Genomic DNA, 13,719 nt, shown 5'->3' with positions numbered 1-13,719 from the left:
CACACCCTCATGGCCTCTCTGCAAAGGGGGTAAGATCTGGTCCCTCCTTGTTTGTTTAGATACCAGACCACCGACATGTTGTCTGTGTGGATAGCGATAATGCCTTGAGGGAGAAACTTGTGGAGGGCCTGTAGGGACAGAAGTACAGCCCTCATTTCCAATACATTGATATGGAGAAAGGTTTCGTCTGGAAGCCAGGAACCCTGAACTAATCTGGAAGCCAGGAACCCTGAACTAACCTGCCCAGACAATGCCCCCCCCCCACCCTGTCTGGGAGGCATCCGTCGTCAGGGTGGCCACCGGAGGGGGGATAACAAAAGGTCTTCCCTGATTCAGATTGGATGGCTGAAGCCACCAGCGGAGGTCCCGTTTGCACGTTTCTGTAATCAGAATGGGGTGATTGAGGGGGAGATTCTGAAAGGACCATTGTGTCGATAACAGCCACTGAAGAATCCTCATGTGCAATCTTGCCAGTGGAACTAGGAGAACAGTGGCAGACATCGAACCTAAAAGTTGCAGGACCATCCTGGCTGGAGCTTTGGATCTTGGAAGCAGGGCTTGAACTTGACCTTGTAAAGTTTGAATCCTTTCGGTAGGAAGAAAGACGCGCATCAATTTTGAGTCTATCTCTGCTCCTATGAATCTTATGCGCTGAGAGGGCAGCAAGACAGACTTTGACCAATTGAATGTAATTCCCAGGGTAGCACCCAGGGAGATGGTGGCTTTGAGGTTGTCTATTAATAGATGCCTGGTGGTGGCAGTCAGGAGCCAGTCGTCTAGATAGGGAAACACTTGGAATCCAAGACTCCTCAGGTGAGCAGTCACTACTGCCAAACACTTGGTGAACACCCTGGGGGCTGTGGTGAGACCAAAGGGCAGTGCACAAAATTGGAAATGACTGTCTCCCAGGCTGAAGCGCAGATACCTCCTGGACGCCTGATGTATCGGTATATGATAATAGGCGTCCTTGAGATCTATGGAGCACATCCAAACATCCTTCTCCAACAATGGGAGAATGGATTGTAAAGTGACCATTCGGAATTTGGACTTCATGACGGACTGGTTTAGTTTGCTGAGATCCAATATTGGTCTCAGGTCCCCTGTCTTTTTTGGCACTAAAAAGAACCTTGAGTAATTTCCGGATCCGATCTGGTCTGTGGGGACCGGTTGGATGACTCCTTTTTCTAGCAGCTTTGATGCTTCTGTGGCTGCAATTTCCCTTTGACTGGGTGGTGGGAGTGTGAAGGGAATGGTGTAACCTCCGGCAATAATCCGAAGCACCCATCTGTCCTGAGTGATAGACTCCCAGGCTTTTAGGTGCTTGGCAAAACGGCACCCGACTGGCTCCGGAGCAGCACAGCCGGGCAATCCCTCATGAAGTGTGGGAGGCTGAAGAGCCACGAAAGGACTCGCGGTCTCCAGAATTGCGGGGCCCTCTGCCGCCTCTGGGACGGCGTCTCCCAGAAAAATTTCCCCGTCCTCTGCCTCTGGAAGGGGAATCTTCCTGCTGTTGAGGAAAAAACTTACGTGATTTGCAGAACCACATCTTCCCTCCTCCTTTAGCCTTGGGATAAGGCCGAAAGGGAGTGGAATAACGTGCACCTACGGCAGATAAAGTTTTTCCCTCTTGCTCACAGCAGGTAAGAGAGTCTTTAACCTTAGGTCCAAACAAAGAGGACCCATCAAAGGGAGCGTCGGCGAAGGAAGACTTGAAGGCCTCCGCAAAATGACACAAACGGAGCCAGGCTTGTCTCCGTAGAGCCACGCCTGTGCCTGCCGCTCTGCCCGCATATGAAATGAGCCTCATGGACGAGTTAGAAATCGAGGTAAGGATAGCCAACTGAGAGCTAACCGACTGGGCTAGCTGCTCAGGTAGGTTACCTGAGAGGGAATCTGACAGCTCCTTGACCAGATCCCTCTGTAGCCTGGTAAAATGTGCCAAATAATTCAGGGACCTTAGTGTAAAGGCCGCTGAAGTCAGGGTGCGCTTCCCGTACCGGTCCATGCTCCTAGACTCCTTATTAGGAGGATGGGCGGACGTTGAAGCCTCTGCCACGTCCTGTTGTGTAGCAGATGCCACCACCATGGCATCTACAGCCACGCCTTTTGTCAAGAACTCCTTCTCGGGTGGGGCAGACAAAAATTTGTTAGGGCGAGAAGGCACTGGTTCCACAGTATCTGGATGTTCCCACGCCCTCCGACAAACCAAATCCAGGAGCTCGAAGGGCGGAGACACCCAGGAGGCGGAGGGCTGAGCCCCAAAGGCCTTGAGAAGCACTGACTCATCAGCAGAGGGGGGTTTGGATATCCAGCCGCCTCGTTGCTTAAGGATCTCTAAAATTTCTGCGAATGAGACATCATCCGAGGATGACTTTGGGGACCCCTCCGCATCATCAAGATCAGTGTCCGATGTAAGAGACTCGGGGGAGTCCACGTGCTTCCTCTTGCACGATCTCTTCCTTGGGGCTCCTCCGAAGACAACTCCGAAGAACCCTCAGGAGGAGGGGAACCCCCAGTGGGGGTAACCTCAGGCCCCGGGGCTCCGCTGCCTAGGGACAGGGGAACTGCCAAAGACCCAGTCTCCACGCCCAGGGAAGGTGCCGGTAAAGCCGTAGAGATGGCCGAAGAAGACTTGGCCAAGGCACTCCTCATAGCTCTGAAAGCCGGACCCCCAGAATCCTGGGAGTGTCCGGTCCCCGGAGCCATGATAGCAGACGAAGTCCCGCAGCCGAAGCACCAAGAGGGAGGCTCGGAACCGACAACATAGGTCCCGAAACGTCACCCCCGGGTCCGGCCGAAGAAGTCCGCGTGCCAAACTCGGACCCAAAGGCCGGGGTTGGAGTAAGGGTCGGAGCCGACCCTAGGATCTCCACCGGCTCCAACAGCACCTGCTCCGACAGAGCCGAAGCGGTCGGAGGAGGAATGGCAATGGGATGGGCTATCGGCTCCGAAGCCAATTGGGTCGGAGCCGAAACAAATTTTTGAAAGACTGGGGACTGGAACAGTCTTTGGAGCACCCTGTCTATGTCCGAATCTGACATCCTCAATGACCTAGAGGAGACTGAACGGGTTCGAGTTGGCCTCTCCAACGGCCCCAAGGGGCTAGGGGACCGGCTCCTAGGCGACTCGATAACTATCGGCGCCGAAGGAATACCCAAACCAGTTTCCATCGGTGCCGAGGAGGACTTAGGCGCCGAGGAGGAAGTGTCTGAGCGGACAACCTTCATCGGCTCCGAGACCAGTGGAGCCGATGAAGGTGACCCGCCTCGATGCCCCAGCCATCGGCTCCAAGCCAGAGGAGTCGAGACTGGAGGCATCGAGGCAGACTGTTCGCCCTCGGCTCCGAAGTCCTTGGAGCCGAAGGAGAAGCCTGCCTATGTCTTTTGGCGGTCGGGTCCGACGGACTGGTCGGAGCCGACGCCCTTTTCTTTTTAGCAGGAGAAGGAGAGGATGCTAAAGCTTCTTCAAAAGAGGGTTTTATAAGGCCTTTCAATATAAGCTTATTTTTCCTCTCTTGGAGGACCCTCGAGGAAAAAGCGTGACACACGCTGCAGGACTCCTGCAAATGTTTGGCGCCCAAACAATATACACACAGAGAGTGGTAATCCGTGATAGACATTTTAAAACTACATTTAGTGCACTTCTTGAAGCCCGAAGGCCTAGGTGCCTGAGACATTATAAGTAAATTTAAGTACTCTCTCACAGACAAACTTAGTTGGAAGACTGATCCCACAAGATTAACTTGCCGTTCACAACGATAGCCCGCAAAAAATAAAGGCCAATTGAACAACAGTGAACAACTGTATAAATGAAATTAAGAAACCCTAAGGTTTTTTAAAAGGCATTAATCAACCAGAACAAATATCAATCACACACAAATTTTCCACAGAAAAGTTGTCAAACACACACAACAGCACAGAGTAGCCGTTAAAACAGCTTTTTACTAAGAAATTAGCAAATTTCTGACAGAAAAAGTTAGTGAAAAGACACTACTTGGCTCAGCCAGCTCGAGACCACGTCTTTGCTAGTTAGCGGCAAACGAGATCTGGGGGACTGGTAGTGGTGCATCCTGGGATATAGTAAGCTCAGCCAATAAGAGACTTCGCTCTTTGGCATAAGCGTGCCGAGTCGGAGCCGAGGGATCGGCTCCGAACCCATCAGTCAGAATGTAGGCGAGATAGGATCACATAACATCAATAATTAATAAAAAGTTGAAGGATTCTATCTGGGAGGGGAAAAAGGGCAAGGGTCAAGTAAAATAATATGATCATTCCAATAGAGCAAAATGGTTTAGGACTACCTGTTTTGAATGGTTATTTTATAGCTACACAATTACGGCTCCTATATATAAAACAGGGAAAGAAAGTTATAATTCAAAGCGGAAATGGATGATGATGATGATGATGATGATGATGATGATGATTGATGATGATAATGAAGCAGGGGGCTGTATTCAAGAAATAAGGACAGAGTGGGACTTTGTATGCAGATTCTTAAGGAAATAAAAGCCATATCATAAAGTACCAGAAAGTATTCAAAGAACTAAGCCAACATGAGAATGAAGAATTCAGATTTTGCTGATAGGAATGACTGTAATTAGGGGAACAGAGAACATGCAAGAGCGTAATGGAATGTACTGCAAAAAAAACTGGCACAAGAATAAAGGTATTGGGAGCAAATAACTAGAGAGGGAAAGTTAATATAATGGGATGGAGACAAAAATACATTTGGACCGCTGGGTAGAGACTGCATTTCCTATCAGGGCTTGATAACAAGAGTGTGCACAAAGGGGAAGCGATAGGGGAAATCATAAGTTTAAGATATGCTATGGTAGACTTTTTAGTTGAATCTATATAAGAAGTTGCTGTTAAAAAAGACGGATTAGTAGGGCATAGAAAATATTGCATGATAACTATAAGAATCAGAGGAGGTTAAGATTGGGAAGACAGAACTGATGAAAAATTTACAAGGGGACAATAGGAGGACTCCTGAATATGCAGCAAAGTCTAGAATGCTTAGGATTTTTGCTTGGAAGTGTTTGCATAGATATTTTTAGATATTTTTAAATCCCAAGCCAACTAAAAAGAAGTTTTCCTCAGGTAGATAGCAAATGTTGGAGGTGTGATGGGGAAGAAAGAGGTAACTGGGAATATATATTTTGGGAGTGTAATGAGTTGGCAGATTTTAAAGTACTGGGTGAGCAAATGGGAGTAACTAAGGAAACTATTCTTTTGAGCTGGAACACAGGATTTGAATTGCATAGACATAATAAGGCATTGTTAAGTCTAATTCTGGAGGCTGCCAAAAAAGCAATTAGTAGAAAAATGGAAATCAAATTCTTAACCAACTTTATTTCAAGTATTTAATATTGTAACAAATATAAAAGAACTAGAAGTGGGAGTTTTAGAAAAGGGAAGGAGCAAATTACATAGAAGTAAATATACACAGAATAATGTTTTGGAGGAGGAGTGAGGTTTAAAGGAAGACAGAACTGAGCAATTTATGTAATGCTAGACTGATAACAGTTACAAAAAAAGAACATATGTGATGTATAACGTATTTAACTGGAAACATGTTATTACTGTTTGTGTTCTTTCATATTAATGTAAGTTTGGCTTCTTTCATATTAATTTAAGTGTGGCTATGTCTTAAGTGATAATTTTATAAAGGTATTTAAACAAGTGCTGCAAACCCCTTGCATTTAGTGCATCTTGAATTAGGATTCAGAAATACAAACTCAAAGCCATGTGCTAGGCAGATAAAAGGAAATAGTACTGCGGTGGTAGTGCTGCGGTAGCATTGTCACCTCACAGTAAGATGTTGTCCTGTTCGATTCTCAGCTAAAGCGTCTTCTGTGTGGAGACGTGCGTGAATGGGTTTACCTTCGTTGAAGGTTGTGCGTCAGAGCTGGCAACTCGGCACGTAAAAATCTACTGCCAATCATTAGTGGACCGGAGTTCAGCTGTGGCGACCCCTAACTGGGAAAAGCCGAAAGATACAACACTAATCACTAGTAGTGGAGAGCTACTGGAGGTGGAAGGGATCTCCCTAGGAACTCCTTGGCCCACTGTAGCTACTCTTTTATTAGAGGGCAGTATCTGACTCCTACAGTGGGTTAGATATGATTACGACTGCGGAAGTCACTGCAGTGGTCAGAGACATGCACAGTCTGCAGGTGTGCATAAGATCTAGGCAGAGTTAGAGGGCACTGCTCGGGGCTGTTATAAAGGAGTTAATTCAACTCTCACTGATGCTGTGATGGTGGAGCGGATCTCAGTTTTTCAAACAACCAAACTGCTGAGATCATATGGTTGACAATTCAATTTGTTGACAAACAATATAAAGACCAGGAAGAAACTCCAAGACCGTCAAATGAAGACAATAATTCGATAAAAAGGCAATTCCTTTATTCGACTGTTAGATGATAAAATCCAAGGGTTAACAAAGTGAGAAACAGCAGTATAAGACAAGCGCAGCTCAGGTTAGATGCAGGTAGGCCTCCGGGGCTAAATGGTACACTTAGCATAGGCTCAGTGTTGAAGCTCAGAAGAGCCAGGCTGTAACATGTTTTTCTACAACATTACCACCTTATACCTCACTTTACACACATTTTATATACATCTCACAACCCATCAATTGCGTGCCATTTACTTGTATTATGATATCATTCTTACATGATTAACAAGAATGTAATATACCCATTTTTAGCCTATTCTATATTGCTGATTTCAAATCCATTTGGTTTGTATACAATCCCCATTTTCATTTTTATTTTTATTTTTATTCTTACTTTTACTTACATTTTTAACACTGCTTTTTTCTTTTTCTTTCTTTTTCTTTTTATTGTACAATTCATGTATGTAATTTTATAATGGTACCAACACGGTACATTAGTTATGCATCATGTTACAAGCAGTGTGGATTTCAAACATTTTTTATGTACACTTGATTGAGTTGCTTATTTATTTGCTCATGACACCTCTAATTGATTTCTTTAATGAGACCCAGCTGCAATTAAGCATGTGATCAACTAAGACTCTTATTTAAACAGTAGCTTCTTTTGAAAGAAACTGTTTTTGACTTGATAAAGCTTGGTATTACCCAAGCGAAAGCGCTTGTCTTATACTGCTGTTTCTCACTTTGTTAACCCTTGGATTTTATCATCTAACAGTCGAATAAAGGAATTGCCTTTTTATCGAATTATTGTCTTCATTTGACGGTCTTGGAGTTTCTTCCTGGTTTTGTGTGATTTACATTTGGTTTTCCGTGACAAACAATATAAACCCAAACAACATCCACAGACAACACAAACAATGTTTTTGCAGGAGGGCAATTCTGCAGAATGTCCAGATTTATGCCTCGTACTTATGGGTCTGTTTTTTGTTTATTTTGTTGTTTTCTGTCAAATTATTGAGGACTGAACTCATTAAATTTTAATAATGACAGATGTTTTGAATTTCAGACTTCATATCCTTTAAAAAATGTATGCTAAAGCAAAACTTATTTTACCAATTTCTAAGTTTATAACAGCAACATTTAATATGTCTGTTATTTTAGGCCTTTGCCCCCCAATTATTTTTAGCTTTGTCCAGAATTCTTGTGCTAATAAGGTGTGAAGTATGGTTGTAAGTAGTGACTAGAAAAATTAGACTACAGGGACAAGTGATGGAAAAAAGTGTTCTCCACCAGATCAGTCAGGCTACCCTTTGTGGCAAGCTTAGTTCTGAGACCAAGCAATCCTCAAAGGAGAGCCAGTGAGCAAGAACAAATAAATTAGCCGGTTGCAATACTTTATATAAGGGACTAGATAGCAGTTCTGGTATGCCCACAAGGGTGGACCATATCTACCCCCTATCCTGCAAATGATTTGGGGTCCTTGTACAAGTTGAAATTTGTGGATGCAAAACATAAAATATGATCTGCTCAGCTTACTCTACTGCCAACGTGACCTTCTCTTGGAAAGAAGGTAACATCATGGAGGCCTTAACTCAATTAAAATCCTTACAACAGAAGTAATATATTTAACTTATTATTGTGCATGGTATATATACTTAAAAATAACTAATATTTCTAACACCTCCTCCCTCCTAATGCACGGTTCAGCCCAATGTACTACTCAGTTTAAAGTAAAATATCATTACCAGATGTGGAATCAGTATTAATGAATGCTCACTACTTACTTTGTGCCACTGCTCCACATTCATCCAGACTCACAGATTCTGAAAGAGGATAGATTGGAACTAAGTCTACAGCTCCAAGGCAAGGATGTATGCCATGATGTTCATTCATATCAATCAAGTTGTAGGCCTCAACACAGGCAGAAACAACAGAACGACCTGCAATAAAAAAAATAGTTATGGTTTATAAATAAACATATAGGTACTTAAAATATCCTGATTCATGCTATAATCGACTTATTTTATACAAACAAAACCTTCAACATGAAGCAGCCACTGGTTATAGTAGGTATGCTTTCTATCAGATATTGTTAAGATAAAAAGTTGTGACAAGTGCTGACTCACAAAAGTTGGAGCTTCTTTACCAGCACAACCTATGGAAATAATTTACATGTGCAACCATAGCTGCAAATTGAAGTGTGCATTGTTTCAATCAGCTGCTTGTACTAGTGCTTCCAACTTGTCAAGAATTAAGGTTACACAAATTTCTTGCTATGTGCAGAGGTTCCAAACATCTGCATGGACTAATTCCACAACATTTTGCAATGCTCCTTCCATTTACAACTTCTCTAGCTGGGATTGTTCAGCTCTAACATTCAGCAGTTCACTGCACACAGCATCTCATAACCAAGAAGACATGCCTTACATATTGTCTCGAGATACCACTACTCTTTACACGACCACTAAATTAGTGCTGTGCTATGCACTATTTGTCTAAGAATCACAGCCTTTGTCTGATATTGTTTCTGCTCAATTTTAATAAAAGTGAGGTCATTTCAAAGGTAAGATCAAAGTACCTTTTCATAATTCAAGTCAATATGCCACATTTTCAGAGAATTAAATAATGAATACATTAAAACAACCAGACCACCCAGAAGTCTGAACAACCTAAAAATAAAAAATGTGAAACCAGAATGAAATATATTCAAAATTCCTTATTTAGTGTAAGTGCCTTCATCTCATTTAAAATCAGCTTAAAGACTGCATCAGACTTAATGACAAGCTACAGGTTATATTTTTAATCAAACAGTAACAAAGCAGTCATGACTTGAAAAACTTCTACTTAAAAAATCCTACAAACACGTTTATACTCTTCATAAAAATGACAAAATATTTTTTTTCTTTTTTTTTTCTTTTATAGTGTATTACTGCCCAGCAGTTATTATGAAACCAAACACCTTAACTTCTCCAGGAAAAGGATTCTTCACCTTAACAGATGATGCTCAGGCAGAAAGACAGAAACAAACAGCATTTAGCCTTAAGAAGTAATTTACTGTCCAGACAATAAGGCCTTCCACCTTTGATATAGAATTCAGATGTAATAACAGTGTAAATATGAAAAGTTACAGATCAATCATGGTAGGCTTCCCCTGTCATGATTTCAAGCTTAAAAAGAATCAGCTTTAACTTTTTAGTGCAGTCAGAGGTGTCTAGTAGACCCATCTGTACAGCTCATAACAATCTAATATGAATGGTCATTCATGGGCAGAACGGAGTTGTGCCACCATTACTATTAAAACAAATTCAGTGCCGTCTCACAATATCATTCAGAAGCAGCATATAAAAGGAAGACAGGATATGTGATGATATGGACTCATCTTAGTGCTTCATATACTGAAGACTGACATAGAATCAAAGGAAGTTACTAGGCTAATGGCCCTGGGGCCCTTACAAGCCTAGCCAAGAGTTTATCCCCAAAAAGAAACCTCAGTCAGCACCTGTCACACCTGTAAATGAGGGTTACAGGTGGAACCCCTGGTACAAATTTGTGGTTTCCCATCTACTCATCAAGGTTGCGCTTGAAGAGAGTCAGCGAGGTATTCTGTTTGACGTGTATGGAAAGTTTATTCCACAGATGGGGCAGCCTCTGGGAGACAAACCTGTCTCTCCAGCAGGTTTCGCTGATGTCACATATTAGATCCAAACCTTTCGAGTGGGTAATGCATGAGTTAGACTTTACGGATATGAAGCATCTCTAGTAGAGCAGGGTCTGAGACTGCCTTGTAGGCGAGACACAGATCACCTCTGACCAATCTGTATGATACCGAGTAGAGTGATAGTGATTTGGAGGCCATGTCTTTGTGAGGCGTTTTTGTGGCCTTAACAGTTGGTGCAGATGTTTGGAGACGTACATACCAAATGGGGCATTTTTTCATAAGTTTGATTAATTTATCAGCCATACACAGGACTGGATTGGACAGGACATGTTTTCATGCATTCTGCCATAATGAATTGCGCAAATAATTCAAACCTTGCAAAAAAAATCATTAAAAAGGAATGCTGTACTTACCGTTGTTCTTTTCCTAACATGTTTTGAGAAAAACTTTAATCATTTTCATTATGAGTTGTAACAGTAGTAATGCAACACATAAAATGGACTTAGTAGGTAATGGGATTACAGTAAGGTCTCCATCTACATGATATAACATATGCATGCACACACACACACATATATATATATATATAAATATATATACATTATATATATTTATATATATATATATATATATTTATATATATAAATATATATATATATAAATATATATATGGTGGTTTTTTTTTTTTTTATTAAAAAATATTTTTTTTTTTTTTTTTATTAAAATTTTAGAAAAACCCATTTTTAAATTAAAAATTTTTTAATATAATTATTTTTTTAAAAAATTATTTTTAAAAAAATTTGGGGTGTAAATATATTAAAATTAAAAAAAAATATGTGTGTTTTTATTTTTATTTTTTAATATAAATTAATTTTTTTTAAAAATTTTTTTGGTAATGGGGGGTTTTAAAAAAAATTAAAAAAAGTTTTTTTTTAAAAAAATAATAAAATTAAAAGAAAAAAAAAAAAATTAAAGGAATGGTAAAAGGGTTTAAATTATATAATTTTAAAAATAATATTTTTTAAAAAAAGGTTTTAAAAAAAATTTTTTCCCAAAAAATGGGATTCTGGGGGGCAAAGTCTCCAGCGGGTTTCCGTTTCCAAAAACCAAACCCTTCCTTTAAGAGAAGTTTAAAAAGTCTCTTAACGGGCTGGCGGGGTTGTAAACCCCTCCCCTTCGCCAAAAAGATGAAAGGGAGGTATATTGTTTTGGAAAGGCCACCCCCTTTGTAAGAGGCCTTTTGGTGCAAAAATGTTTAGTTCCCAAAGGGGGTATTTTTTAAAAAAATTTTTCACCCAAAATAAAGGGGGGATTGGGCAGGCAGCATCCCTTTTTGGCCAAAATGGGGAAAAATTAATTAAACCTTGAAAAAAATTTTAAAAAAATTTTTTTTACGTTTTTCCCCCAAAAATGTTTTAAAAAAATTTAAAACCCCAAAAATTTGGGTTTTAACAGGAATAAATGAAACCCACAAAAAAATGGCCCCCTTAGTGGGTAAGGGGAACAAAAGGTTCCAAACATGAAAATAACATTGAGGCAACCAACAAATATTTAATATAATTATTAATAAAATAAAATTATATTAAAAATTTAATAAAATAATAAATATAATAAAATTAAAAAAATATTTTTATATTAAGACAGAGGGGACACAGATAGGAAAAAATCCCACTGCTTAAAGGGGAAAGGTTTAATTTCCAAAAATTTTTTTGGGGGTTAATGGGCCCGGAAACCTAAGTGGGCTTTGGCAGCCACAGGGGAGCGGTTAAAGGGTTTCACTTTTGGTGGTTCCCCTGTAACCAAATTAAGTTGGGCAGATTTTGAACACGGGCCCAAAAAAGGTTCTAAGTGTGTGTGGTGGGCCCCGGGGCGTGCCTGCGGGTATCGGTTTCCCCTGAAAAAAAGGAAAAGGAAGCAACAGAAAAAAAAAAAAGCGGGTAAAAAAAAAAAAAAAGGCAAAAAAGGCAGAATAGACCCCAAGCCAAAGAAAACAGCACGGGGCCCAAGAGACATGCAAGACAGGAGAAAGCAAAAAGTGAAAACTAAAAAACCAAACCCAAGAGCAAAAAGGAGGGGCCCCAAAAATGAGAAAGGCAGGCAGGGTGGTGAAAAGGCAGGGGGAGACCCCCAAGGAAAGGAGAGGAGGAGGCCCCAGGGAATAAGGGTTACAGAGCTGGGGGAAATGGAGACAAGGGGACAGAGCCCCTGCAGAAAAATAGGGGAAGGCCCCCCACAAAAAACCCAAACAGAAACCCCCCCGGGGAAACCAAAGTGGGAAGAAAACAACAGGCCCCCCAGAGACCAACGGGGATATGAATATCACGGGAAACAGCCCCGGGGAGCCCCACCGGATGCCAGCAAAATGCGGTGATCAGCCCCAATGGTGGGGTTTTGGCCCACAATATGAGCAAAAAACCAAACCCTGAGGTATTTGGGTGCTGATGCCCCAAAGGAAAAAAAGGACCGGGCCACGGGGGGCCACTTAAGGAAGGGGCTTTCCAAAGGGGTGTGTGATCCCAGGGAAATAATAAATTTGGTGGGGCTGTGGGGGCTCCCAAAGCCAAAAAGGGCTTTTGCCCAGCTGTACCAGACATTTGCCAATGGGGACACCCCCGGGACCCCGGGGGATGCAGGTTATGCACGGGGAGGCCGTGGTGTTTAACCCCCATCAGAAAAACACAAAATTGAAAAAGGAATAATGAAATGGGGAATAAAAGGCGTGGGGGTTTGGGGTTTTGGGAAACCATTGGTGGAGTTGCAGTACCAAATTGTCCCCAAATTGTTTTATGTGCTATGACAAAATATGTTTTGGAAAAAACAGGCAGCAGGCCCAGGGGCGGGGCCAAAAACCCCCCCTTTCCAAAAGGCCCACCCAGAGGAGGAAAAAGGCCGGGGAAAGAAGGCAAAAGGGGGCGTGCCCAGTATGCCCTGGCCTTGGCAAAGAGGCAATGCATAGCACATACACTGGCTCAGTAGGAACCCTGGGAATGATACCCCTCTGACTCACTCAAAAAAAACATGGATGCCTAAAATGACATGACCTGCTCACAAACATGTACAGGGAGTGTAATATGCATCCGACAGAGGCAGCCCTGCAGCACCACCTGAGGCATGAATGCCATGTGTTAAGTAATGTAACACCATGTACTATATGCACACCTGAGGACCCTGCCTAACATCCACCCTCACCAAGCATGAAGCCACAAAATGATGATGGGATGATCAATTGCAATAACGGGGAAGAAATGCAGTTAGTCAAAGGGGATCCAATGGGGCCCCTGGGATGACATGCTGAGCATGACATGATGCACCACCTGCTAGGGGGGGGTGCACCTATCAGTCCAGGCCCCATGGATACTGGCAAAGGCTTTTTACCCACAGCATGCCCTGAATAGGTAAGTCTCAAAACACAAACCCCCCTTTCCCTAGGTCCAAAGGGATAAGAACCTAGATGTAATGCTACCCAATGCCAGAAGTCTAAACAGCAAGATGTGTGCAGTGTAAACCACACAGTATGGAGAATGTTGATATCGTCCTGTAACAGAAAACTGGGTCAAGGCTCACATCAGCACCCTAACACTACCAGGTTACACCTCATACTGTGCTGTACAGCCTCAAAACATGGAACAAGCTAAAAAAGGAGGGTGACTAGCAATAAATTGTCA

At 42.3% G+C, this 13,719-nt stretch overlaps 1 protein-coding gene across 3 annotated transcripts in view; it reads right to left on the bottom strand.

Annotated features, from left to right (window-relative positions):
- The window catches only part of FTCDNL1 (formiminotransferase cyclodeaminase N-terminal like), a 267,134-nt gene that overhangs the window by 122,922 nt on the left and 130,493 nt on the right, over positions 1-13,719 (bottom strand). For all 3 annotated transcript variants that reach the window (XM_044060636.1, XM_044060637.1, XR_006363440.1), the window contains one exon: positions 8,181-8,336. In XM_044060636.1, the coding sequence (XP_043916571.1) occupies positions 8,181-8,336 (156 nt within the window). The remainder of the gene's footprint in view (positions 1-8,180; positions 8,337-13,719) is intronic.

This window comes from Protopterus annectens, chromosome 2.part0, assembly GCF_019279795.1.
Source record: "Protopterus annectens isolate FY-2018-M chromosome 2.part0, PAN1.0, whole genome shotgun sequence".
Taxonomy (NCBI): domain Eukaryota; kingdom Metazoa; phylum Chordata; order Ceratodontiformes; family Protopteridae; genus Protopterus; species Protopterus annectens.
The sequence above is the reverse complement of the archived record's forward strand: the minus strand, read 5'-3'. Positions and strand labels throughout refer to the sequence as shown.